The following is a 26,676-nucleotide window of genomic DNA, read 5'->3' as shown; positions in this document are numbered from 1 at the left end:
AGCAGAGCTCTCAGAAATACACTCACACTTACTTTCAAATTCCATCTCTGGAGTTGCAGAGGGCGGGTACCTGCTGACGTAGCTGCACTCCGTCCCCACGCTGTGTAAACCGGTTCATCCCAAGCCCTTAGGAGCTCCAACATGGAGATCAGCCTGTCTCACTTGGTAAATCTCACAGCCACTAGAGAGGCCTCGGGATGTGATGGCACACTGTAATTTTATACAAAAAAGGGAGGGTGGGGAAGGAACTAGGCCCTGGGATTTGGCAGAGCTGTAGATGGTGCTGCGGTCTGCATGTGCTCGGCTTTAGCTGTCTTTCTGTCTGTTCCATGACTGTACAGCCAGCTCCCTCCTCCAGGCTGTTCTTTTGTGCCCAGACAATGCTGTTTCTTAGTTCATCCAGGGAAACCACACCTCACTTGTCCGTTCCCATCTCGCTATGATCTTCATGCTCTTTTCCCCCCAGTCACCTACAACCACCAAAGTGCAGAAAGACTTAATTGCTTCCATGACATCGTAGACCAATCAGAGGAAGCTGAACTTCAGGCTAATTGAAACCAAAATTCTACTCACTGCCCTGCCTCTGGGTGGTGACCCAGGAAGACTTGTTACAAAAGGTGTTTATTTCAGAGCCTAATTTGAGGCAGTTAGACCCAAAGTGATATTCTATTTGCTGGTTCCTTGTCCTTGCCCTCCCGAGTAGGGAGAGGCAGAAGTAGCTGGATATAGGGAAGTGGTACTGCTTGTAGTCAGTGACTTTGGTGGGCTTTGATGGAACCGAGGCAAGGTCCCATAGAGAAAACAGCTACTGGCTCAAACTTGTCTTCCTGGCTTTAACTGGTGATCCTCCTGCCCAGACTTCCCTGGTGCTCTAGAGCAGACCTCAGAAGCCCTGTTCTCTGGAAGTGAGACACGTCATATTGGTCAAGATTCTCTAGAGAAACAGAACTAATGGTGTGTGTCTCTGTGTGTGTGTGTATTCCACACATATTATATATAGTATTACATATTATATAATATGGAACTTATTAGAGTGGCCTACAGGCTGTGGTTCAGCTTGTTCAGCAATGGCTCCCTCCCAACAGAAAGTCTAAGAATCAAATAGTTGTTTGGTCCATGAGGCTGGGTATCTCAGCTGGTCTTCAGTATCTGTCAGAATCCAGGAGATATAGGCTTCGATGCCAGAGAACGGGAATGAACAAGGACAAGCAGACAAAAAGCAAGAGCTTCCTTCTTCCATGTCCTCTATGTGGGCTGCCACCAGAAGGTGTGGCCCAGATTTAAGGTGAAAAAACATGGGATGCTGAAATTGGGTGTGGTGGCACATGCCTATAATCAAACATATGGGAGGCAGAAGCAGGAAATTAGGGATTCAAGGCCAGCCTGGGCTACATAGCAAGTTTCAGGGCAGCCTGGGCTACATGAGACTTTGTTTCGAAAAAAAAAATAGTATTAATGTATTGAAGACAATGAGAGGAAAGTATGTATGGGCAAACTCTGGAATTTAATGAACGTGGGTAAGATTGAGTGGCAGAAATGGCGAGCCAGGTGGCGCACTCCTTTAGCCCCAGCACTCGGGAGGCAGAGGCAGGGGATCTCTGAATTTGAGCCAGCCTGGTCTACAGAGTGACTAGCCAGGGATACACAGAGAAACTCTGTCTTGGAAACAAAAAAACAAAAAACCAAAAAAAGAAGAGTGAAAGACAATTGGATTCTCCTGTCCCAGGACCATGAGTGCCGCTGAAGGGGTTGGGGGGAGTGGCAGTGGGAAATGTTAGCAGCAGCATTTAGGAAGATGGCCGTGGGGGAGAAAAAGCGGAAGCAGTTGCTATGGAGACCAGGCATTGGGGCTCTTTCATTAGCAACCAATGGCACTTTAGACTTCTTTGGTAGTACTTAGCAATAAACAGAGTTTATATAGAAACATATATGATAGGAGCTCTTTTTTTTTCCCTTGAGACCAGGTCTCATGTACCCCAGGCTGACCTTAAACTCTGTATATAGCCCAAGATGGCCCTCAAGTTCTGGTCCTCCTGCATCAACCTCCTGAGTACCGGGATTACAGGGCTCTGCTTCCATGCCCAGTTCCCGTGGTGCTGGGGACCAAACCTAAGGCTGTGTGTGTGCAAAGTGATCAGTCAGCCAGCCCCACAATACAGACATCTCTCCTGTATTCTCTGCTGAAGACTGCAGACCCGTGTGGTGGGCGACCTCGGAGCTGTAATCAAGAGGCTCCGCTCTGAGCAAAGGAGATGCCATGTTCCTTTGTGAGCCTTGCTTCTTCCTTTATGGAGTCTGTAAAGGCGGCAGTCCATGGCCTCCCTGCCCTGTCGAATCCTGAAGTGCTAGCTCAGCACAGTAGTGCAATGCTACAAACACTTAAGGCCTCAGTGGAGGCTTGGCGTTCCCACATTTTCATTTCTTTGCCTAAAATCAGACTAAAGAGAATTTTTCACTGTGGTCTCTGAAAACAACTCAACACCCACCGTCCATTGTGAAGCCCGAGAGGCAGCTGACTGTGTGTTGGCCCAGAGACACGCAGTTTCATGCTATTCCGCATAGGTCTTTTTTTTAATATTTAATATTTTTCAGTATGAATCACAGGTGAAATTTTCATGCCATGTGTAAACAATTTCACTTCTTATTGAAACAATGAATCCAGGAATGTCATTTTGGGATATCAGCCATTTTGCTTTTATCAATGTATGGAAAAAAATGCTTTTATATTAATACAAAGAATGATGTCATTTAATATGGAGTAGATCTTATAATTCAAGGCTAGCAAATCTCAGGAGGTGATTTAGGTCACCAAGCTAGGTTTGAAGGGAAGAGAATTTTTTCCTCTGACCTCCTGAATGCTGTTACCAATTTTCTCCTCAGTCAGTGGAGTGGATACAATAGAAGGAACAGCTTGTGGAAAGCAGGCTCTCACTGGTTCTGTGTGTACCGATGAGTCCTGGGGAATTTCCCACTGGCTTCAGTCCTAGCCAGGGCACCTTCTAGTTCTAACAGCATGTTTCTGCCTTCTTATTTGATGGATGTATTCACTCAGAACATCCTAGACGCTCACTTGTGTTACGGGAGTCTCCTTTAGAGTCTCAGTTCTAGAGAGTAAACTGTTTTAAGTATTACTCAGAAAATCAACTGAGTGCTGAATGATCATGGATTAAATTAATCGTTTGGTAAAGTTTTACTTAACTCTTAAATTCACTTTTTCTTTCTTTTATTTTTGTGCTGCTAGCGATAAAAACCTCAAGAAGCCCCCCTCACGCTCACACACAAAACACAGTGAGCGTTGTAGAGAAACCTAGAGTGCGGCTCCCAGCGACACTAATACATGTCATTTGATTTTCTTTGAGGGGCTGGAGAGAAAATGATTCAGTTCTCAGGAGTAGCAGTGCTCTTGCAAAAACCAGGGTGTGAGTCTCAGCACCCATGTAGGGTGGCTCTGGGGGACCCAAATCCACTCCCAACTACACTTATGCAAACATACACAGAAATACCACTTTACACAAAATTAAAAGTAAGAGGGGTGGGAAGGTGGTTCTGTGGCTAAGAGTACGGACTGCTCTTGCCGAGGACCCAGGTTCAGTTTCCAGCACCCACATGGTGGCTCACAGCCCCCTCTAACTGCAGTTCTAAAAGCTCCTATGCCCTTCTTCTGGCCTCTGTGGGCCCAGGCCACGCGTGGCACACCTATATATGTGTAGGCAATATAGTCATACACATACAATAAGAATAAATTCATCTTTTTCTGATTTAAATAGAAGATTTCCTATGAGTTATGTCTATGGTGTTAGAAACACTTACCAAGATCTGGAGTGGAAAAGAGTGCGTGAAGGCCTAAGGTTGACCGTATTGTTTTCAAGTTCGAGGTGTAAGGTGATGGTAAAGAAGAGCCATTAAATGCCGTGCCTCGGCTGTGGTTGGTGTGGCCTTTGTACACTTAAATGTTTGCTCATTTAGGAGTTCACCGTCCTGAGCATTGCCTAGCATCTGCCAAACCATCTTTCAATTCCATTCTCCTTCCATTGCAGCTGAGATACCAGCATGGCCTGGGGACTCCAGACTTGAGGCAAACTCTTCCTAACCTGAAAAACTTCATGGAACACGGACTGATGGTCAGGTGGTGAGTATCTGCTTGCCGGACCCCCACATTGCTCTGTGCCTGCCTGCTGGGCTTTCTGCTGCCGTGAGATAGCCAAAGACATAAAAAGGCAGCCATCTCAACGTGTAGCGTAAGCTCTGCTCTGGCTAAAGCAGCAGGGCACCCTCAGGGTGAGAGGTAAATACTAATGGAGTCCTAGAGTGTGCTTCTGAGGCAGGTGAGGCCGGTCTGACTCCTGGAAGAACAAGCAAAGAACGGGGGCCCCAGGACCAGCAGCCAGAGTTAGAGCCCCAGGGTTGCTACTAAAATGTACCTCATGTTTGGTCACCACGAGCTGTCCCGTGCAGGCGGGCTGCTGATTACAGCCTTAGCAGTAAGTGAGTCACATGACTTGAGGAAGCAGAAACTCTGCTCACGCCATTCAGGGATCCCGAGGCTTGTGTCCTGGAGCGTGGGTGGTGATTTAGCAAATCTTGTAGGTGGGAATCAGCCTGAGAAGGTGGTGGCTGGCAGTGGCCCGTCTCTGAGAAGTCACTCTGGCTTCTGAGCCCAGATGTTCTTGTATAATGTGTGGACTTGAAGTCCGGCCTCTCTGAAACTTGATTTCCTCATGTTGACCTCTGCCTCTGCAGTTAATCCTTAGCAGTTTGCTGTGAGGACGAGGTGCGAGGTGGAAAGTCTAGTATCAGCTTCATTCTCTCTTGTGCCGTGAAGACAGACCCTGGGGATAATGAGAAAATGACATCTCTGGTTGCTCTCTGGCATTTATTTCTGTCCCATATGACCCTCAGAATGACAGATTTTAGACATCTTCCTCTACAAAGATCCCCTCTTAACCAAGTCTTAGCTCAGAATGTCAAATCTTGATATTGACTTCAGTGCCCAAATTCGGTCAAAGAATCAAAGTTTAATGCAAAATAATAACAATACCTGTGTTGACAAAAGTAGCTGCAGATGTGTGTGTGTCCCCTTCCCTGTAACTCTGAGCCGGGCTCTCTGGAGGGTGGTGTAGTCTCCAGCCCGGCCTTCCAGGCATGGAATTCAGGAAGTAGCCTAACTCTAGCCACTAACGATAGCAGGAAAAAGGCAGCTGCAGCATCACCAAGAGTCAACCCCATCCTAAGCACCAAGTGAACCTTCATCACTTACTGTGGGAGCCCTTTTCCCTCTGATAGACAGCACCACCTCTCCCGAGTACCCATGGTCTGTTTCCACACTTCCTGTTCTGTCTCAGAGTTTAACTTCTCTCCAGGGGCTCATGCCTCCTTCTTAATTATTCTAAGATGTAATTGCTGGACGTCTGGACGTGTCTTGAGGATGTGCAATAAACAGCATCCCGCTTCTCCCTTGACATTTGGAACCATTTGAGAGCGAGGATATAAGAGACAGACTAGCGTAATCAAAATGTCAGGTTTATTACTGATAAAGCCTCTTGGAAAAAGTGGCTTTAGATCTGTAATAAAAAGGGTTTGCAAAGACATCACTCAAAATTAAACTTACTCGGAACATTAGCCCAGCTCTCCTACAGAGGAGGCCCTCAGCACACTGCAGAGAGCTGTCAGCTGACTCCCTGGCAGGGCCCACGGAATGCTGAGCCAAGATGTCAGAGTCTGCCCCTAAATCACGCACAGAAAAGTTCTCTAGCGAGAGAGTGCAAGTGGTGGGACAGAGCCCCACGCGGCTCCTGAGGCCCATGTGCTTAGCCATCCCAACCCGTATACAGTTGCCGCTCACAGGGCTCTGTAAAACACCAGGCTTATTGATTTGGAATCTTGCTTTGGAATTTTGTTTGAGTCATTTGGTTGCTTGATGATATTGAGTCTTACCAATCATAAAGATGGCATCTCATGCTGGGTGCGATGGCACGAGCCTGTGATCCTAGCTCCTGAGAAATGAGATGGAGGCAGGTCAGGATTCCACGGTGAGAGTAAAGCGAAGCAGTCCTTCCGCGAGTTTCATATACCCCAGGTGGCTCTCTCAAATGTGTGACTGCCAAATGTCATGGCGTATGCCTGTAACCCCAGCACTGAGGAGTAAAGGCAGAGAGAGAACTGGAAGTCGAAGGTCTTCCTCAGCCAGTTTCATCTACATGAGACCTTGTCTCAAAAAAAGAAAAAGAATCTCCCGTGTCTGGTTTTGGTTTTGTAAGAGCCTCCCACTGGAATGAGGACCTCTGAGGACCTTTCCTCCTCCTGCTCTTTGGAGCGGTTCTTCTGGGAAAGGGCTCAGGCGTGTCTTAACAGTCTGACAGAAGCAGGCAGGAGCTCACTGGAGTTTGCTCACCGAGGGAGCGCTGGTTTGATGTCTCTAATGATTTCAGGACTGGTTGTGTTCTGTAGTTTATGTCCTTGCTAAACTCACTCTGATCTGATTCTGTGTTCTATCAATGTGCCTACTAAGCTCTGTCCCACCCTCAAAGGTCACTGTCCTGAATTATCCTGGTCAGTGTGTGTGTAGCCTCCGACTTCGCTGGCAACTCCTGCCTTCCTCTCCCCACCCCTCTTACTCATCCTGTCTTAGCCACCGGCTTTTCTTATCCAAACAGCAGGACTGGCTCAGCTCACCTCCCTGGTTCTACTTGTCCCATTCTCCGTGTGTGTGTGTGTGTGTGTGTGTGTGTGTGTGTGTGTGTGTGTGTTTATGTGTATGTGTGTCTGTGTGAGAGACAGAGACACAGAGAAAGACAGAGACACAGAAAGAGCACAGCAAGTTATTGCAGCTGTAGATAGTAGGGCCTTCTGAGAGGCCTACAGACAAGCTATGCAAAATACTCACTCACCTCAAGCCCTCCTCCTGCCCTTCCCCACTTGCAAGTCTTTTCAGCAACTCATTCTAAAGCACAGAGAAATGAAATGACTGTGAGTGCCACTGACCCGTGACCCTGCAGCAATAAAGGTGAATCTCAGTCTCCTGGCACTGGCATAGCAAAACCATTAAGCCCTGAACGTAATGTTTACACAGTGCCCGGTGCCTGTCCGTGCCAGCCATGGAGGTGCGTTAACAGGAGCATGCATTAATGGCCACTTTCTGGTCTCTAATGAAAACTAGGTCACTGTTTTCAAGACACAGCACTGGGAAAGTGAGCGCTCCCAATAATTCTAAGTCAAGACCACCGCAGGGGGCCAGGCTCCTCAAGCCTAAACAAAGCTGGAGCAAGCTGGTTCAGCCTCAGGAAATCGGAGAATTTCCCTAAGCCTCTGTAGACTGGGGGTCCATACCCTACCCCAGCTTGTGCTCCTTAGGGCAAAGGCCAAACAAACTCAGCTCCTCCTTGGGGAGACTCTTAATGTCTCAGCTCCCAGGGGAGACTTAACATCTTGTGCAGTGGTTTCCACTGGCAGACAGGTCCTGTGAAGGTGCTGCTGTCTGGCCTGCTGGAGTTGAGGATTGCAGGCTGGTGGAGGGAGGATCCGTGGGTGCATCGTATTCCTTGGGGAAGCATCCAGGTTATATGACAGCTTGTTTTGTTTGATTTTGTAAAGAAAGGACAGTGATAAAGGCTCTTTTAATGAAGTAACTTTTTTCTTGTATATTACAGAATTCTTAACTAATATTGTCACCCTCCACCTGAGCAGTTTAAAGTGGCCCTTTGTCTTCATGCACACTGTGGTGTGGGTGTGGCTCTCACTGGATTTTGACAGCTCTTTCCCAGGTGACCCCTGCTTTCCCATCCTAGTGTCAGAAACCAGCTAGGTGATGCCAGTTTGGCAAGCAGAATTTCAACTTAGAGCCCCATCCCCAAATGCTCTGCTTAAAGTCACCCCTGCCTGTTCTGTTAAAGTCATCCCTTTCTCCTGTTCTCTTCCCACTACAAAGTGGCGTAAGAGTCAAGTCAAGGGGAAGAACACAGACTGTTTGATGCTAACGCCTCTGACCTCAATCTCTGGGCAGGACTAAGGGTGACAGGCCCTGGCTGATGGTGGTGCCATTGAGATTTAAATAAAGGCCCTGCATGCCTCACTTAGCAGTTAGTGTGAATGGATAATGAGTAGCAAGCAGGTCATAGTTATAGACTCTGTTTTTAAAAATTATTCATTCTTTGTTACAGGTATTTTGGTTTTTAACTTACAAATAGGTATTCATGTGTTTCTTGTGTTTTTATGTAATGGCTTACTCTCTTAAACACTAATGGTATAAAATGTTAACTATAACTAAACCTTTCTGCAGACCCAGAGAAAAGCACTCTACAATCTGTTTACCTGTACATATTGGTAGCTTCTACATTCTTATTATTAAAAATCCATTTACTTAAAAACCTTTCTGTATGTATCCTGAGAGAGCCGAGGGCCTTGATCGTGGTTCACAGCTCAAAACTGAGGCTTACAGTTGACTTGACAGAATCACATGACAGCCACAGAGAACAGTCCTTGTCACATGCATGCTGATGTCTCCTCTGTGCCTTCCCTGCGTCTACATCCCTTTGATACTGGGCACCATTATCCTGACACCCGTTATCTTCCTGAGGGCACCCCCAAAGTCGAATCCAGAGTCTTCTAGAATGATACATAGCAAGGCCGGCAGTGTTCTGAAGGAAGCTTACCCAGGTACCTCATAAGCTTTGTAAAACCCATGAGAACTGGAATGCTGGAATCCAGCCTCTGTACAGTCCCTGCTCTGTAGCTAAGAAGCAGGAAGAGAACCCAGGGCGCAGGGCACCCCGGGGCTTGAGCGCACTCACCCGCAGTCTTTGTCTTCCGTGAACACTGCGGTTCTTGAAGTAAGACTTGACAAAAACATGATTTCAAAACCCTCTGTTGTGCTTTATAAAGGAAATTTGTATTCTAAATTTTACTTTTTCTGCCCATAAAACATAAATTCACCATTACCTTCATGCAAGAGAATGTGATACAGCAGAGAAAGAACCCAGCTTGGGGGTCAAAAGGCATGGATGTCGGTTTCTGCTGTATCACTTAAATTTCATAAATTATTTTTTAAATATCAAGTTGTTTTTATTAATAGAACCAGTCCTGTTTCCCAAGCATAGATATGTAGAACAAATGAGATATATCTGCCAAAGGGGTTATAAACCAAAAAAGAACTATATAAAATCGTAAATTGGGCTAGAGAGATGGCTCAGTGAAGAGGGTTTGCCACTCTTCCAAAAGTCCCAAGCAAAGCTGCCAGCACCTGAACTGGGCAACTCACAGGTGTCAGTTAACTCCAGCCAACTCCAGGGGGGTGTGATGCCCTCTTCTGGCCTCTGTAGGTACTGCACTCACTTATGCACCTATACACAGAATTAAATCTTAAAAAACAATGGAGTAAAAAAATAATTAAAAGAAAACCCAATGGAGTAAATTTTCATGCATTTGACAATTCAAGTTTCTCCTATGCATCTTGTGCAGTGCAAGAGATGAAGGGGATTTTCAAAACAAAGCTCATGCTGTCTGGGCCTAGTTCACATTGTCCAAAGTAGCCGTGACAAATTGAATGTTTTGAAGGGCACGCCTTGCAGGACATTCTCACACAGTAGTCTCTCACAGTAGCTGTGACTCAGTAGGTAAGGGGCTCTTCTCTTCACTGGCAGACTCTCCAGACCCTTGCTGCACATGCTCCGCACCCTCCCTGCTCCTCATCCTCCCTGCTCCCACATGCTACAGTCTTGTTTTCCTTTACAAAGAAAGAGAATAGAGCTCAACAGCTTTAAGTAGAAATAGTAGGAAAAGGTCCTTACCCAAGAACTCTGGAACTTAGGGTGGGTGTTTGTTTGTTGTTTGACACAGGTCTGGTGTAGCCAAAGCCGGCCTTAAACTCTTGGCCCCCCTTGAGTGGGAGACTCAAGGGCTGAAATGACAGGTTGGCACACATAGACACAGCTGTTTCAGTAAACATCTGTCTATAGTAAGCAACAGTGCATTCAAAATCACCACTATGCAACAGCAGTCAGAGCTTGGAAGTCCTCCCATCTTACAGACATCTTCCCTCATCCTTTCCCTTAGTCATGCCTGTGCCAGATTCAGAGCGGGGCCTCTGGCAGGTGACCTCCAAGGGACTTAAAACCACAGCTAGCTGATGATAGTCTTTAAATTTAGATCAAGTGACATTGTCTTTGAAGTCTCAAGAGTGCTACTTAAGTGTCACGGCCTGCTTTTGAGAGTATGGCTCTTGGACTGGCGTCCTAATACAAAGGGCGGAGCCCTGTGGAAAGGTAATGAGAGAGGAAGCTTTACTGGAGTTCTTTACTCTTGAGATAGCCTTGATGGGCCATCTCCCTACCTCTGGACTGGAACACACAAGGCATATGGGCATCTGTGGGACTTTAAAAGACCTTGGGGGGGTTGGGGAGACAGGCTCCTTCCATAACTCATTCCAGAGTTTAAACACCCTCACTTCAGGAAATTCTTCCCTATATTTAACTCACAGCCCCCCTCCTGCGGTTAACACCCATTTCCGCTTTCTTCTGTCTTCAGTCAGGATGGAGAACAGCTGTCCAGCATCCTCTGTGCGCAGACCTCTGCCAGTGACAGTTTTTTGTTCACTGGGGCTGCGTTCTCCTCCGCCTGCAAGTCTGATCCAGATTGAAGATGTTTGCTTTGCATGTTTATGTCTAATTTCTGTTTGCTCCTCCTGATTATAAAGTAATATCTACTCAATAAAATGTAGACGGTATGAAAGGTAGCCGCCAAATACTGAGATGGGAACACTGTCAGGACAGACAGTTGTCAAGGCCCCTGCGTGTGTCTGTGTCAGGCCTAAGTAACCAGCATGAGCAGCAAAGGCAAGCAGCAGTTTTCTGGCAGCTGCATTTTATCAGGCGAAAGGAAACAGGTAAGTTCATTTTTAATAACATATTTGATTTAACTCAAATAAGATGCAAATTATCTAGCTAAAATAATACCAACATATACTCACTACTTAAAAATTATTTTCTTAAGACTTCTTTATTTATATGGCTGTATGCATACTTATGTGCACCACATGTCCTGGTTCCTGCAGAGAGGCCAGAAGAGGGCATTGGGTCCCCTGCGACTGGAGTTGAGGTGTTCTAAGCAGCCATGTAAATACTAGGAACCAAACCCAGTCCTCTGAAAGGGCAGCAAGTGCTCTTAACCACTGAATCTTTGCTCTAGACCCTTACCATGACTAATAAGATATTTTAGCTTCCTTTACATCTAGCACATCTTAGAATTGCCATACCTCAAATCAGAACAGCCGTATTGAAAGCCCCGGGTACACGGTACTGTATGCACTGTGAGCTCCATACAGAGATAAATCGCAAAGTGGAAAGTTGGAGCTCAAGCAGAATGCCAGGGACCCCACGCACGCTTTGCTTTATATATAAGGCCTGGATACACACAGGTTGCATGTTATTCAGTCTTAAATGCCCTTCCTTCTCTAGCTTCCTGCTGAGAGAGAGAGAGAGAGACTCCATGCTCTCACTCCCATGTTTTCCTCCCTCCCTTCTCTCCCTGATTCACGTCCTCCATGGTGCCCATTAGATAGAGCCTCTTCTGCAGAAGCATCCAGCTAGCTCCCTTCTCATTGTAAGGTACATAGCACACACTGAGGTGTTATATTTATTTTATTCTCTGGCTACAGGAAACCTGGTAATGATAGGGACCTTCTTTATGCATCTCTTTATTCCAGAGCCTCACGGGCTAAGTAGCAGATACAGGTTCCGAGATGTGCACTAGTGCAAAGCTGGGTGACAGAAGTCCTGCAGTCAGGGTGTGGCTAACAGATTGCTCAGATGGGCATGGCCAGAGGCGCTTCCGAGAAAGAAGTGGCACTTGGATCCGGTTTTTGAGGGTGGTTATGTTTAACTGAATGGGAAGAGAATTCACAGAAAAGGTCACTATTTTTCAGGAGGCCTCCTTTAACACATGCTAACAAGGACTAGCAGATAGCTGCCTCCAGAGTTCATAGTTACAGTAGATTTCAAGAAAGCTTACTGATAAGCTCTTTGCTAACCCAACCCCAAAATGACCACTGGTCATTAATCCCTGGGCTTAAGCTCAGCTTAGAATACAGTTCCTACCTTGTCAAGTTGTGGGTTTCTGCTGAGATCCTTCTCTGTGCTGCTGTACAGCAGTTCTCCAGTGAGTGAGTACTTGAGGGATATATCATTGCAGCCTACCAGAGGTTACGAGGCCAGGAACCCCTCCATCACTCTCCTGACAACCCAGGAGTCCAGACTTATACTTTCCCAACTTACAAATGGAGAAGTCAAGGGCCTGAGGGACAAACTCACTCACAGATGACACATCCGTCAGACCACTAAGATGTGAACAGAGCCGGTGTGGAATCCAGCTTTAATCCTCATCTAAAACAGCCTCTCACGCTGTGTTTAGAATAACGTGTGCTCCACATGCAGGACCCTCCACCTGCTGCTCCAGCAAGGAGATCCTGACATTACTGCCTGCTGTTTTCATCCGGCCCACGGGCTGCACCCTGGCGTTATCCTAGACTCTCCATCTTCAACTTCATTATAAATCTAGAGTTGGGCTGGGGCTGGAGCTCAGTAGTAGAACATTTGCCTTCCACACACAATCCCCAGTACAGCCAAAGCAAACAGATGACAAACCAGGGGTCTGCTCCTAGAGGTGCAGACTTAGGCCCCCTTCCGCCTCACCTTGTTCTTAGTGCTTCTGCTGAGCCTCTTGCTTCTGCACAGCATACTCTGTCCATGCTTGCTTCTGTATCTCTGTTGCTGGGGCTATAAGCCTGTGGTGTGCCCATATTCTCTGTTCGGCACGTGAAGCTTCTCAGCCACCAGGCCTCCTCCTTCCCTGCCCGCATTCAGCTCGGCAGGCCCTGCCAGTGTCCCCTCTCTCCCCTCCACTGCACAGCCTGCAGTCGCTGCAGCCACTCTGGGCCCTTCCTGCTTTCCCAGATCTGTCACTGTGTGCTGGGGGGTGGGAGTAGGGATCCTTGTCTAAAACATGTTGTACTGGGCGGCTGTTCTGTAAAAAATACGTGAGAAAAATCAGCTTACAAAAAAAGAGAAGGTCTGGGCTGGAGAGATGGCTCACAAGCTAAGAGCACTTGCTGTTCTTCCAGAGGACCTGGGTTCTAGTTCCAGCACTCCCAGGTATAGATGGTGGCTCCCAACCACCTATTACCCCAGCCCTAGTAGATCTGGCGCCCTCTTCTGTTCTACAGCTAGTGAAAATTTCTATCGACCCTGAAGACCTTGGCCTTTTTCAGTTTATTTCTCTATCATGGACTCTTATCCTGTGTTCACACTTACATGGTACATGTCTGAGGTAGTCATTTTACATTTGTGTCTTGGGTTCTATGGCCCTTGTCTGACCCTACCACTAGCTATAAACCCCATAAGAGCAAAGGTGTGGCTTTATCCATTGCTGTCAGATCCCAGGTCTAGTGCCTGCCTGTGTGTAGTAGACACTCAGTGTGTACTCAGGGTTGAGTAAGTGTGTCGGCTCCTCATCCTGCTACTAAGCATGTGCTGCACCCCTCAGTAGTTCAGTGGACCCCAAAGGACCCCTAGAGTGCTCAGTCTGCTATGGAGCAGTGATTAACTGGGGACCGATTGTAACTCAGGGGATCCGGTCCAAGGCCACAGCACCCCTCTCTGTGGTGGCAGAGTGACCTGGGTTTCTTTTAGAGCAGCAGGCAGCTGAGTCCTGTGGTTTAGATCATGTCAGGGTTTATTAGAAACTTGATGGTAGCTCAGCGTTAGCATATCTTTCAAAACCTTCATTTCACAGTTTCTGTCATTGGCCTCTGGAGTCTCACGCTTCCTTTAGCTCCTTTCCAAGGCTGGTTTTAAATTTTGAGAGCATTCTCAGGCCAGGGCTTTAATTTCCCTGCCGGGCTCCTTCTGAGGCTGGGTTCTGTGAGACTGTTGTTCCCCTGGCTTCCCTGGCAAATGGCAGAGGGTTCTCCTCTCCCGGATTTCAGCATAAACAGTTTACTATTCCCAGGTCTCGAGTGCTGTGCAGACGAGGCACGGGACCTCCAGCTGTCATTCCTGGACCTCTTTCCGTGCTCTTGGAGGATGTTACTTACACACCACATAAATGACATCAAGATGGGCTATGTCTATTCCTGCAGACCATTTTATAGTCCCCTGAATGTCTGATGCCTGACTGAAATTTCAGTATATTAATTTGTCCTGATGTCCTAACGTGAAAGTTGATGGGTGATGGAGCTGACTTGACCCATCCCAGGACCTCCCCATGGCCCGTGGACAGTCTCTGTGTTCCCATCCCAGGAGTTCAGCTTTGAGGAGGGGCTCGGGCAAGATGCTCTTCACCACCGTCCCTAACCTGCGTAGGGCCTACTCCCTTAAACTGGCTCCCGTTGCCCAGGCCGGGATGCTTGGTGGCCGACCACCCCATCACATCCTGGGGATCTGATTGCCTTGGCTGCTTATTTTGTCCTCTGCCCGTGAGCTCTGTCTTCCCAGATCCATCTTTCCATCACTGCTCAGTTGAGACCATCTAAAGGCTCCATGTTCAGCTCTGCCTTTTTATACTGTTTGCTTATTTTCGTCAGACTTTGGCAGAAATCCTTCTAAACAGAGCCCAGGGGAAGGTGGCCACTGACACACATTTCAGCCTGTGCTTTGGGCCTGAGATTGTTTCTATTTTTATTTTGTTTGGAGTTTTTGTTAGCATCCAGGGCAAAGATTAAGCACTTGCATTTATCTGGTAATGGTGAGAGGCCCTTAGATCCCTCGCCTGTGGGCAGGAGACCCCTGCTTAACCCTGTTAACCCCACTCTCTCTCCTGGGAGATAAGATCTAGCTGTTAAATTTGGCTTCCACAGAGGCCCTGACTTCCACTTGATCAAAGAGCAGAGGGGAGAAAGATAAATCCCACCGTTGGCTACGTTTTGAAAAGAGAATAGCAGTCTAATGTATGGAGGTTGTTTTGTTTTGTTTTAAACTAACTTTATGTCATCATTTCTTAGCTGCCAAAAAGATGTAATCCTACCTCAGCCTCGCCTTGGCGACCTGCTTTTGGCGCCGGGCACAGCCCTGTCATTACTCTGCATTATTTTAGCAGTAATCTTTTAGAAGGTGAGAAACGATTATTGCTTTTTAGCACAGTTGACATGATATTGGCGCAGAGCAGGGCCTACAGCTTCAAACCTGATGGCCGGACCCCAACCTAAACACAGCCAGATAGAGCGAGAGGCTGCGGCTGCTGCAGGCAGGGGGGGAGGGGGGCGCGGGGCTGTGAATGTTATCTAAAAGTTTCCCTTCCCCCTCCCCCAGCCCAGCCCCCAGCCCCCTTTCTTTCTAAGCATCCCTGTTCCTGAGTCGTAGCTGTAGATTTTGGCTGGAACCCTGAGGATCGGGATTTAGGGTTGTGGCCAGCTGTGATCTGATAATGTTCCTCAGAGGAGACACCGCAGAAGGGAAAGCGCATCTGAGCTGTAGCTTCCCCCATGAAGCAATAGGGAGAGCCCCTGCTGTAGACAGATAAAACGTTCCTCCTCCGAGGATCTCAAAGAGAATGGGAGGAGTCATATGAAAATAAAGCCAGCCCAGCTTCACGAACTCTCTTGATGTAGGAACTTTTCATGGGTTTTCTTTGTTCCATTTTTCTCTCTCCCTCCATATTTTATATGGCTTCGTGGCTAAATTAACTTCTGAATTGTAATTGGTGTGAGAACCCCTCACAGCATACAGGGCTCTAGGAAGGAAAGACGGGGTGCTACCCACGGGCCTCCCCTCCAGGGGAATCCGAACGAACAAGTGGAGGCACTTTGCTGACAGCAGGGGCCTTAAAGTTGTGGGAGCCAAGACAGAGGTGGGAGCCATCTGTACTCACTACGCACTAGAGATCTGTGAGCTCAGAGCTCTACCTGGGGCCCTGTGACGTTCCTGACCTCCGTGTGGCAGTTTCTTCTTATGTAAGTGGGGGTGCTGTTTGCTGTGTGACATTGTATAGCTATGTGGTGTTGTGTAAAGCTGCTAATGGGTGCTTACACATAGCACCTCACGGTGTTAGCCTTCTGAGCGGTAACTTGGTGACTACCTGTTTGTTGTACACAGATTTTTTCTTTAACTCCTCGTTTTAATCCTTCTATTTGGTTTTGGTTTGCTGGGTGTTTTGCTTGTTTGTTTTGTTTTGTTTTTAGGTTCACTGTATAGCCCTAGCTGGCCTGGACCTCACTAATGACATCCCAGGCCAACCTCGAGCTCATGGCCAGTCCTCCTGTGTCTTTTAAGATAACACAGTGAGCTCCCAAGGATGTCAGGAAAGAGCATGGAGTCCCCGGAGCTGTAGTTACAGGCAGTTGTGAGCCTTCCAGCATGGGTGCTCAGAACTAAACCCTCCATTCAGCTTGAAGAACACCAAGCATTCCAGCCCCTGTTGGTAGCGGTAGTATTTCAAGGCAAGGTCTTTCTTGGGTATCCCAGGCAGGCCTTGAACTCAGTAAGTATGCTGCTGCAGATGACCTTAAACTCCTAATCCTCCTGCCTCTATCTATCTCCCAAGTGCTGGGCTTACATGCCTATGCCACCCACCATAGCCAGCCACGCACTGCCGTAACTAGTTTATGGCAGGGCCAGAGACAAGTAGAAGATGTCAGATGTCGAGAATCACCTCTTGGGCTAGACCTTCCCACTGGAGGTTTTCTCTCCTAACCACTTCTCTTCAGAGGAGCATCTGGCTTCAGTCACAAACAGGGCATGAAGAGAGGAGGTGGGCCAAGGATGGTAGAGTCAAACTGGGCTCTGCCCTGTTACAGGTGGTGGCACCACAGGTTCGTGTACAGGCTATTAAGTTTCTGCCCATGGTCTTCTTGACTTAGGTCAGGGAAATAGAGGTTTCCTTTTTACAAAAAAACTCTCCATGAGATAAATATGTAGAGAAAAATGAGGCTTTAGGGGTTCAGGGAAAATTGGAATGTAGACCCCAAAGGATTCTGGGAAGATCTTGTGGTCCCTAAGCAGCTGGTAGATCATCTAAATAGGGCATTTTAAGCTTTTCTCCTTTATTCAAAGCTTTCTTCACCTCATACTTCAAGAGGGAAGACACTGCCGGCTCACCGCAGGCAAATCCTGTCCATTGATTCAGTACTTTCCCCCCAACTCTCTCACCCTCACAACCACACTGATGCCTTGTTTTGTTGGTTTCTGTTTTGTTTTAGTTGGGAGTTTGAGACCGTGTCTCAAATTTGCTGTGTCGCCTGGTCCTTCGACCTCCATCTCCCAAGGGCTGGATTATAGACATGTGCCACCACCCCCTGCTTAGCCAACAATTTTAAGTATTTAGTCTTAAGCAAGGTCAGATAATCTATGATACAGAGGGAAAGGCTGCCCCTGGTCAGGTAACCAGTAAATGGGGCAGTTGTGACCCCAAATAGAGGGACAGTCCAACTGCACTGGGAGTGGAGTCCAGGCCTCTGAATATCTTTTCTTCAGAGAACAGTCTTCAGATAAAGCTGTAAGGACCAGGGAAGGTGACTGGCTTGGATAACTGTGGGCTCCCACAATGAGAAAGGCAGCCACCACCTTCATCTAGGAAAATCCAAACCTAACCAGGATGTCCTCTTTGACCTTTAAACTCCACGCCACTTGGCTCCTTCCCATGCTCCTGAGAAGTCCTTTCTGTCCATCAGCTAGGTTTGGTCACTCAGCTGCCCCGACCGGTGGGCTCTTTAACAGGCTCTGCCTTTGGTTTTTCCCATTAAACTCTGCCCAATAAATCTGCAATTAGGATAGCTGGTTTGTTGGTTTGTTTTAATAGATTCTTTCTAATTGTAGCATTAAACCCCAGGTACAGTGTTTCTAGTCTGAACACATAGCAAGCCAGAAGACTCAGTCTCTCAGGGCAAGGGACTAAGGAGAGGCGGTGAGCTCACTCAGCTTACCTGAACCTCAGGCTCTGCAGCTAGGGCTCGGAACGCCCAGGCCCTGAGCAGGGGCTGGGGTCAGGAAGGGCTGCCATCCGTGCTTCCTGCTGCATCCTTTCTGACGGGTTGGGGGGGGGTGCTTTCCCTCTCCCCGTGCCTTCCTCCCACTGGCGACTTGGCAGATTGAACCCAGGGCTTCACCCATGTCCCATGCTAAGCTTGAATGCCCTCGTCACTGAGCTGTATCCACAAGCCTCTTGTGGGGGTGGGGTGGGGGGGGTAGGTGGGTGTGAGCGTGTGTGTTGTGAGTTTAAGTGTAGAAAATCTTTTTAATCACAGTTTACATAATGTACAATGCAAATTGTCAATAGCATTTAAAAATTGGTCACAATTAGTAAACCTGAGTTTCAGACTCTTTAATCAGATAAAATAGTCATGAAGTAAGGCTATAATTGCCGTAGACCCTCTGGGCCCCTTTGTCTGTGTGGAACGGGTCTCTGGGGCAGGTGGGCAAAGCGTAGGATGGAATGACAGACAGATGCAGGAGAGGTTGTGTAGAATCTGAATGTAATTTGTCAAATCGAGCATCAAACTTTTTATACAGAAGAAAATAGGGAAGTTGGGTGACACACCTGCAAGGTACAAAGAGGTTACTGGATTCTTACACAAAACAGAGGAATACAAACACAGAAGGTCTGACAGGAACCACCTGGGATAGAATTCATTGTTAACAACTGGGATCAAAAAGAGCTCCACCTAAGATTCACTTAATCTTAGAAGCCAGGGTCAAGGGCTTTGTGGCCTTGCCATAGTTCCTATTTTAGTCTATTGTATAGTCCACCTTCCCCCTAGGCCATTGTAAATATGTGTGTATGGGTGTAACTCAGCTATCTATAGTTTTAAGTATCTACTCTGGTTCCTCCTTAGGTCTCAAACTTCCTTCTTCCTAGATGATGGTACATTTCTGTGTAGGGCAGTGACTTAGCTTTTATTCAAAGTGATAGTGTAATACCAGAGGCAATTCTGAATGTCACTGAATAGGCAACATTCTTACTGAATTCCAAGCCCATGCATGGTCTGCTCAAGGACTTTCTAGGACATTGGAACACTGGCGAAGGCTTAGCTATATCAGAATTCAATCTTAAAAGGCATTTATAATAAAATATTAAAAGAGAGCTCATAGATCCATACACCAGACTAACGCGGGAATAGAGTGAGTATGAGAACGCCAACGCTCCAGGAGGTGAGCTTCCTTGAAACTCTCTGCCTCGTGAGTGGCTTCCAGGCCTCTCAGACTGTCAAGCTGACTCAACCAGAGTGCGTGGCATATAATCAAACAAAAAGTACCTTAAATAAAACCTGATTATCTGTATTTTTTTAGTCAGTTATTAGTATTTCTGATTGCTGCCATTTTTACTTATATTTACTTATTGGGCAAGTTTTCTAAGTTGCCCCCCTCACCCCCACCACCAAACCCTGTGGATCCCAGGATTAAACTCAGATCATCAGCCTGAGATATGAACAGCCGTTTGTTTTCTAACAGTAAAAAGTTTAGAAACATCCTAAAAATGAGGGAATAATTAAATAAATTACAACATTCCATTCATTAAAGCAGCCTTTTAAAATGATATTTACCCAGAGATTTTAATAACATATGACAGCAGGATACATAATTATGTGGGTTTTTTTTAATTAAACATACATAAAATTGAAGTTTAAAAGGAAAACATCCAAAATTAATAGTGGTTACTTGATGGGTAATAGCTTATGGTAGGGTTTTTTTATATGTAGTTTATATTTATGTTGTTTTCCTGCGAGTATAAATTACTGTGATAATTAAAAATGCATGCATCATTAATGTATAATTTTATTGTCATCATGTCATACTGTAGCTACTCAGAGCTCAGATGTCTTAAAAGTCTGGAATATCACTAAGATTCTGAATGTAAACACACCCATTCTGAGTGACTGACTTTAATCTTGCAAAGTTCCCATCTAAAGCACACCATGTCTGAGACTTCCAGTATTCAATGCCCAGAGCTCACAGAACAAAACCTAGTGCCCCACCACACCCGTGCTTACATGCACGCCACACGCAGTCCTTAGGGTGACAGTTTAAAAGAGCAGGGAAACTGGTCAGTCTGAGACCTGGGTCACAGGAGGGACAAAAGCAGCCCACACCCTGCACCCAGAGTCCTCAAAACCCTGCAGCTCTCCACTCGGTCAGTGATACGGGTTCATACCGGTAGCCCAGTCAACAGGAAATATCTTTTTTGTACTTCTTTTTTAAATTGTGTGAAAGACTTTAATATTTAAATCTTTGAAAAGTTTTCCATTTCACATAACTCAGAACTAAGAGGGAGAAGACAGAAGTTGGCTAAAAAGGTAAGCGATGGGATGTAGCCGTCCTTGCAGATTCTCAGAATAACTGACAGTGTTTTACTCTGTAGCTGAGGTGCCCTGTGCACCCATCCCCTTGCCTCAGCCTCCCACATGCTAGGCCTACAGATGCACTTCATCACATCTGGCTCCGTCTTACCGTTTATATGAGAACATGGTTTTTGATAATTTTCCAGTTTGTGTCAGACGCTTTCATTTCCTGAGCTGTTCCAGTACCTGAGTGATGCAGAGAAGAACGTCACAGAAGATGCCAGAAAACACCCAAGTCTGCCCGCACAGGAGAGAGGGGTAGACAGCCAGGCTTTGAGTTAGTGAGGCCCCTCTGTAGAGTGCAACTGTGTTCCACTGGTCTTAGGATGCACACAGAGTTGGTAGAACTGGAACATAATGGCAGTATGGACTGTGGGCGCAGACGGAGTCTAAGACAGCTGTAGTTATTAGCCTAGAACAACCCACTCACCAGCCTGCCTTCACCCATGGCAGAGGCATGGGCTCTGGGGGCTAAGGATGTAACAGGAGGGTGTGCAGGGAGGGGAATCACATCACTTCCCTGTTTGTTGTACAGAGTCCAGAAGAGCTGAGGAGAGGTATAAAAACCAGTGAGGGCTGTAAGATGTGTTCCTACCCGCCCACAGCTGGGTGTCAGGATGCATTCCCTGCACCTACCTTTGTCAACCAAGGAGCAAAGATGGAAGTGAGGGGCCGGGTGCCAGAGCCACACAGAGGGTATCAGGGCCTTTACCCTTCAAAGCCAAAAGCTGTGAAGTGCCGGGGTTACACCCAGTGCCCTCTCCAACCACTCTGTCCTGATCTTGTCCATCCCAAGTCAACAGGCTGAGGGCTGCTGGTACTGTCTGATGTGCTTACCTGGTCCCCTGCAGGACCATCCAGAGGAAACCGAGGCTGGCCAAGAAGACGTAACTAAGCCGATCACAGTGGGCTTGACAACACAGTAACTGAAAACCTAGATGGAGACCAGCAGGCTTTGTTCAGTTGGGTTCTGCTTTTTCTTAGCCACAAACAGCCCTTTGCTGGTCCACTTGCCCGGTTTGATAAATATCCCAGGGAGCACTTCTTATGAAGCTCACTGATACCGTGCTCTGGTCTGGCTGAGTGAGATGTGTCAGGCCAATGGAGGGACACTTTGTGAGTAACAAAAGAGTGTGATCCCGAGAAGGCGCGGCAGGCAGGCGGGAGGGGAGCGGTGATCTGACTGCAGGCTTGACTGTGCACACAGGAGACATTGTTGGTCCCTGTTTTTGTTTTGTTCTTGTCACAGCACTTAACTGACATTATAATTTGAAAGTAGTGCTGCTAAAATAATTAGAAATCACCTTTGGCGGGATTGGAAGCTTGGAGGCTCCCTCTAACTTCTGCCTCTGTGTCTCCTCCTCCGGCAGACTTAGCATGGGTAGTAGCCAGTTGTTCTGTGGTTTCAGTCCTACCTAGTGACAAGCCCCTTAACCCCCGTGCGTGTCCTCCTCTGAAGGACAAGAGTCAGATGGTCAGCCCCGGTGCCATCTGCTGATAAAGTTGTGTTGACGCTAGTTTCACCCACACAGCAGCATCTGTAACTGCAGTCAGCGCTCCCTGCAGGCTTCGCTGACGACCGTGGCTCATGGTCTGCTGCGCTACTCCCATCATTGATGGTTATTTATTGTCTCAGATTTACTCTGCTTTCTTGACAGTGCCTTTGTAAAGGCCCGGCTGAAATGATATACAAGTTACTGAAGAAACTCTAAAGTGTGGTGTGGCTGGACAGTGATTATTTTTCCTGGCTCAAAGTAGGCACTGCAGACCAAGTATTATAAAAACGTGTGTGACCAGCCTTGTAAAAGAGAAGCCATTTCCTGTGGTAATGTTTTATTAAAGAGGAAGAAGGGTTCCCTTGATGCTCTCTGTGTGGTTCTCTTTCCTTGGTGATGAGTACTGAGTGTTGGAAAGGCCATCCATCAGCAAGTTACCATGGCAACTCATCTTGCATGAGCACTTTTCATAGGATTGAACAGTCACGGTCAGAATGGAAGCCCTCAGGGCCTGGCATCACTCACAGAAATGGCTGGGCCCGTTGTACACTTCTGTGTAGACCCAGTCTAACCAGAGCCTCCAGCTCCTCCCCAAGTGACATGCTTTCTGTCCCTCATCCTACCTTGGGTAGTCTCGTCTTAAATTAAAGGAAGTCACCAAAGTGAGCTTCTACAGGCTTTGTGGTGTTGCTTGCTTTAAATGCTATATCAATCAAGGTTGGTAGTCATCTAATTCTGCACGGGCATTTGTTTTTGTTTTTTTAATCTCAATTCTAAAATATATTGTTTCCAGTTTCTGTTCCCAGAAGGTAACCTGAGTTCGAAAGCAGAAAGTTACTTCTCGCTTTTGTTTGCCTTCTAGTGACAGACATCACATCTCCAATGCCATCCCTGTCCCGAAGAGACAAAGCTCCACGTTTGGGGGTGCAGATGGAGGTTTCTCTGCAGGTATCCCGTCACCAGATAAAGTCCATCGCAAGCGGGCCAGCTCAGAGAACGAGAGACTCCAGTACAAAACCCCTCCTCCCAGCTACAACTCGGCATTGACACAGCCCGGGGTGGCCACGCCCACCTCGGGAGACTCTGAGAGGAAGGTCGCCCCGTTGTCCTCCTCCCTGGACACCTCCCTGGACTTCTCCAAAGAAAACAAGAAAGCAGAAGTAGACCTGGGCAGCGGTGTGAGCGGAGACCTCGGAAACTCGGACTCCGGCCAAGAGCAGGGGGAAGCCCTGCCTGGGCACCTGGCAGCCGTGAATGGCACTGCACTGCCCAGCGAGCAGGCTGGCCCTGCCGGCACCCTGCTGCCAGGCCCGTGCCACCCGGCCCCCTCAGCTGAGCTCTGCTGTGCAGTGGAGCAAGCAGAAGAGATCATCGGGCTGGAAGCCACAGGCTTCACCTCGGGCGACCAGTTGGAGGCACTCAGCTGCATCCCCGTGGACAGTGCGGTGGCGGTGGAGTGTGACGAGCAGGTGCTGGGGGAGTTTGAGGAGTTCTCTCGCAGGATCTACGCCCTCAGCGAGAACGTGTCCAGCTTCCGCCGGCCTCGCAGGAGTTCCGACAAGTGAGGCAGGCAGGCAGACCATAGGACCAGGGAGAGCCGCTGCCCTCCCCGAGGCCGAGCTGCACTTCATCTTTGTAATAATTCCGACACAAATGATGTCAGTGGAGCAGATTCCTCGGAAAGGCTGACTTTGGGAACAGAGGGGACTCAGGGTCATTGGGTACCAGTGGGGCCAGTTTGTGAGATTAGCTTTCCAGGCCTGGCGGTTGTTTCCGAGCAGAGGTCACCCTCTGCTTACAGCTCAAGTCCCGTTACAGGCATTTGTCTGCGGTTTATTTACACTTCTGTGTTCTCCTCAGAGGGAAGATGGGAATCTGTGTAACAGAAGGACCTCACCTTTAGTTTCTCATAAGCATCCGCCCTCTCCATCATTTGTAACACTTTGCAAAATGGAATATTCAAAAATAACTTTCCACCCTTTAGAGGCCTGTGCCCATCCTTTAGATTGAGAATAAGAAACAGCGTGATGGTCTCTGTTCCGGGCCCTCGGCCCCGAGTACCATAGTCAGCCTGCAGACCCCGCTGTTGCCCTGCTTCCTCAAGGTAGGCCATGCATCCTGAAAGATGGGGCAATAAACCCACTAGTCCAAAGCCAGCAGGAATGATGTTCTGTCTCTGTTTAGTGTGCCATACCCTCATGAAAAATTGTCCTGTGGTGGACCCCGGGGGACCCTAAGAAACCTCACGGTTACCACAGTCAGATGGCAGCCAGCTTTCTTTGGGGCCAAAGTTTTTATGTGGTCCAAAATTGGGCACACCTCTGGCAATACACACCCCAGATAAAGACCCCCCAGATATAAATCCTGTTAAGTTATTACTTTTCAGTCAGAAGGAAGCCATTATACATGACAAAGCATAGGGAGAGGCAGGATGTCCAGGGTGCAGACCACGAGACAGTGAGATAGTTGGGTTAGGAGAGTAGACAAAGCATAGCCGTGTGCAACGTCACGGTGTTCAATTATGTTCCTAAGTCCATTGTCCCTGCACATTCAGACTCCATTCGCTGTTGCATTATACATTATGTACCCACAGACATTGCCTCAGGGTTGCAAGCTCTTAAAAGAAAAATTTATCCACATATCCATGTATTGTAAAGAAGAATAAAAGTTGAATTTACTTCGCGTGACCTGATTTCCCCCCAGCTTTGTTTGGTGTTTCCCTCTAACCCCTCATCTCTTCCATTACATCGTGACAAGGCTAGCCTGAACTAAAGCCACGGCTGTATCTCAGCTGCTGATGCTGATCTCATCTGAGTTTACATACTGTGACAAACAAGACATGCTTCACAGCTATATGCCCCAGCTCATTAGGATTGTAGCTCCTTAGCTCACAGGTCTCACAGTCACATCCATATTACATCCAGGCATTCCTGGACCCAGCTTTCTGTTAGCTGCTGTCTTAGGGTTTCTATTCCTGCACAAACATCATGACCAAGAAGCAAGTTGGGGAGGAAAGGGCTTATTCAGCTTACATTTCCACATTGCTGTTTGTCACCAAGGAAGTCAGGACTAGAACTCAAGCAGGTCAGGAAGCAGGACCTGATGCAGAGGCCATGGAGGGATGTTCCTTACTGGGTTGCTTCCCCTGGCTTGCTCAGCCTGCTTCCTTATAGAACCCAAGACTACCAGCCCAGAGATGGTCCCACCCTTAAGGGGATCTCCCCACTTGATCACTGAGAAAATGCCTTACAGTTGGATCTCATGGAGGCATTTTCTCAACTGAAGCTCCTTTTTCTGTGATAACTCCAGCTGTGTCAAGTTGACACAAAACTAGCCAGTACAGCCGCCATATTGCTAGATGAACTAATTCACACCACTATTTCCATATAGAAAATGCATAGACTTATTACACAGCAGACAGCCCTCCTGCAAGTGGGTGCTTTTGCTTGGTCTGAGGAAGTCCATTCCATTTGTGGGGGTGAGGGAGGCTTCTTCACAGAGTGTTAGCAGGTGGAGGACCTCGCCATCATGGGTGGGTACAGAGATGCTGTTTAACCCTGGGGAGAGGTGGCGTCTCCAGGTGTTTGAAGGTCAGTCTGGTGCAGGTGACAGGAGAGTCCCATGTGACCTGTGACTGCTACCTGAGGCTCCATGAAGATGTACACACGTTCTAGTCCCCTGACCCTGACCGGCAGCAGAGAGCTCTGAGTTCTTACCTTCACTCTGCCTTCCGGACTCCCTAAGTGTGGGTTGTGAAGTTACTTCCACAGCATGATACCCTCGCATGGGTCCCCGTGGCTCTGAGCCGACCGGTTCTGCCCGTACTTTAAGCATGCCCAGGCTGCCAGCCATGTATGCACCTAAATGCTGCTAAGCTTGCAACCAGGGTTGGCATCCTTTGGTACTTGATGTGATCTGGGTGAAGCCCTACCACATCACATACCTCCAGCAGCTACAGAGTATGTTTCCCCAAGACCAAATTTTCAAATGACCTTATCTCCTACCAATCTTTTTAATTAGTCTTGTAAATCACTAAAAGACAGTGATAACAGAATTTGCTTGGAAGATATGGAGAACTAGTTGCTGTCCTTTAGAGCCCATTGCATTTTCATGTGTCTGGGACAGTTCTAACGGCCTGCACAGATCAGACAATGAAAATCTGATTGTCTTTCCTCTCTCCATTTCCCCTTAGCCACATTAAAAATTGCAGAGGTTTTTTTTTTTTTTTCTCCCTCAGAATATTAGTGTTGGAAGGTTGTACCCGGCTATACTCTTTAGCACTTCTGATGGTCCCCGTTTATTCTGACCTCACCGGTTATTTAGATAAGTTTTAAATCACCACCAGTAATAACTGGCATGGGAAGCTGGTCTGTTGGCAACTGGAGGAAAATTCATCATCTGTATTTATAAAATAAAATTGAGTAGTATTTACTTTGAGAGCTAAAAGTATATGTGATTTCCCTGTTATACCTGAGTCCTGTCTTCTCCCGTCTTGAATCTCCTATTGAAGCTGAGTTAATTCTACAAACCTTGTTCTTAAGCAATCAACCAGGCACTCAGAGATCATCAAGTCCACTCTGCACTCGTGTGTGTGTGTGTGTGTGGCGCTGGGCTAAGCAGAGTGTATGCAGCTCGCTCAGCCTTAACCCATGCCGCATTCTCTAGGCGTTACAGCTCTGTTAGCAGTTCCTTAAGACGCACTGTGTGGGCTTGGAGAACCTCAGGCATCAGCTGGGTATGCTGCTCGCCTCACGGCTGTGACAGAAGCAACTTAGGAGAGAAAAGGTTTATTTAGACTCTCAGTCCCAGCACATGGTCCTTCATGGCAGATAAGTTGTTTCAGTGGGTACTTGGGGCAGCCAGCCA

The 26,676-nt window shown here is 47.5% G+C and overlaps 1 protein-coding gene across 2 annotated transcripts in view; it reads left to right on the top strand.

Annotated features, from left to right (window-relative positions):
• The window catches only part of Uvrag (UV radiation resistance associated), a 266,200-nt gene extending 241,698 nt beyond the window's left edge, over positions 1-24,502 (top strand). For both annotated transcript variants that reach the window (XM_021167360.2, XM_029479367.1), the window contains 2 exons: positions 4,038-4,129; positions 22,673-24,502. In XM_021167360.2, coding sequence (XP_021023019.1) covers positions 4,038-4,129; positions 22,673-23,375 — 795 coding nt within the window. In that variant the 3' untranslated portion in view covers positions 23,376-24,502. The remainder of the gene's footprint in view (positions 1-4,037; positions 4,130-22,672) is intronic.
• Positions 24,503-26,676: the final 2,174 nt, after the last annotated feature.

This window comes from Mus caroli, chromosome 7 (genome assembly GCF_900094665.2).
Source record: "Mus caroli chromosome 7, CAROLI_EIJ_v1.1, whole genome shotgun sequence".
Classification (NCBI taxonomy): Eukaryota; Metazoa; Chordata; class Mammalia; order Rodentia; family Muridae; genus Mus; species Mus caroli.
The sequence above is the reverse complement of the archived record's forward strand: the minus strand, read 5'-3'. Positions and strand labels throughout refer to the sequence as shown.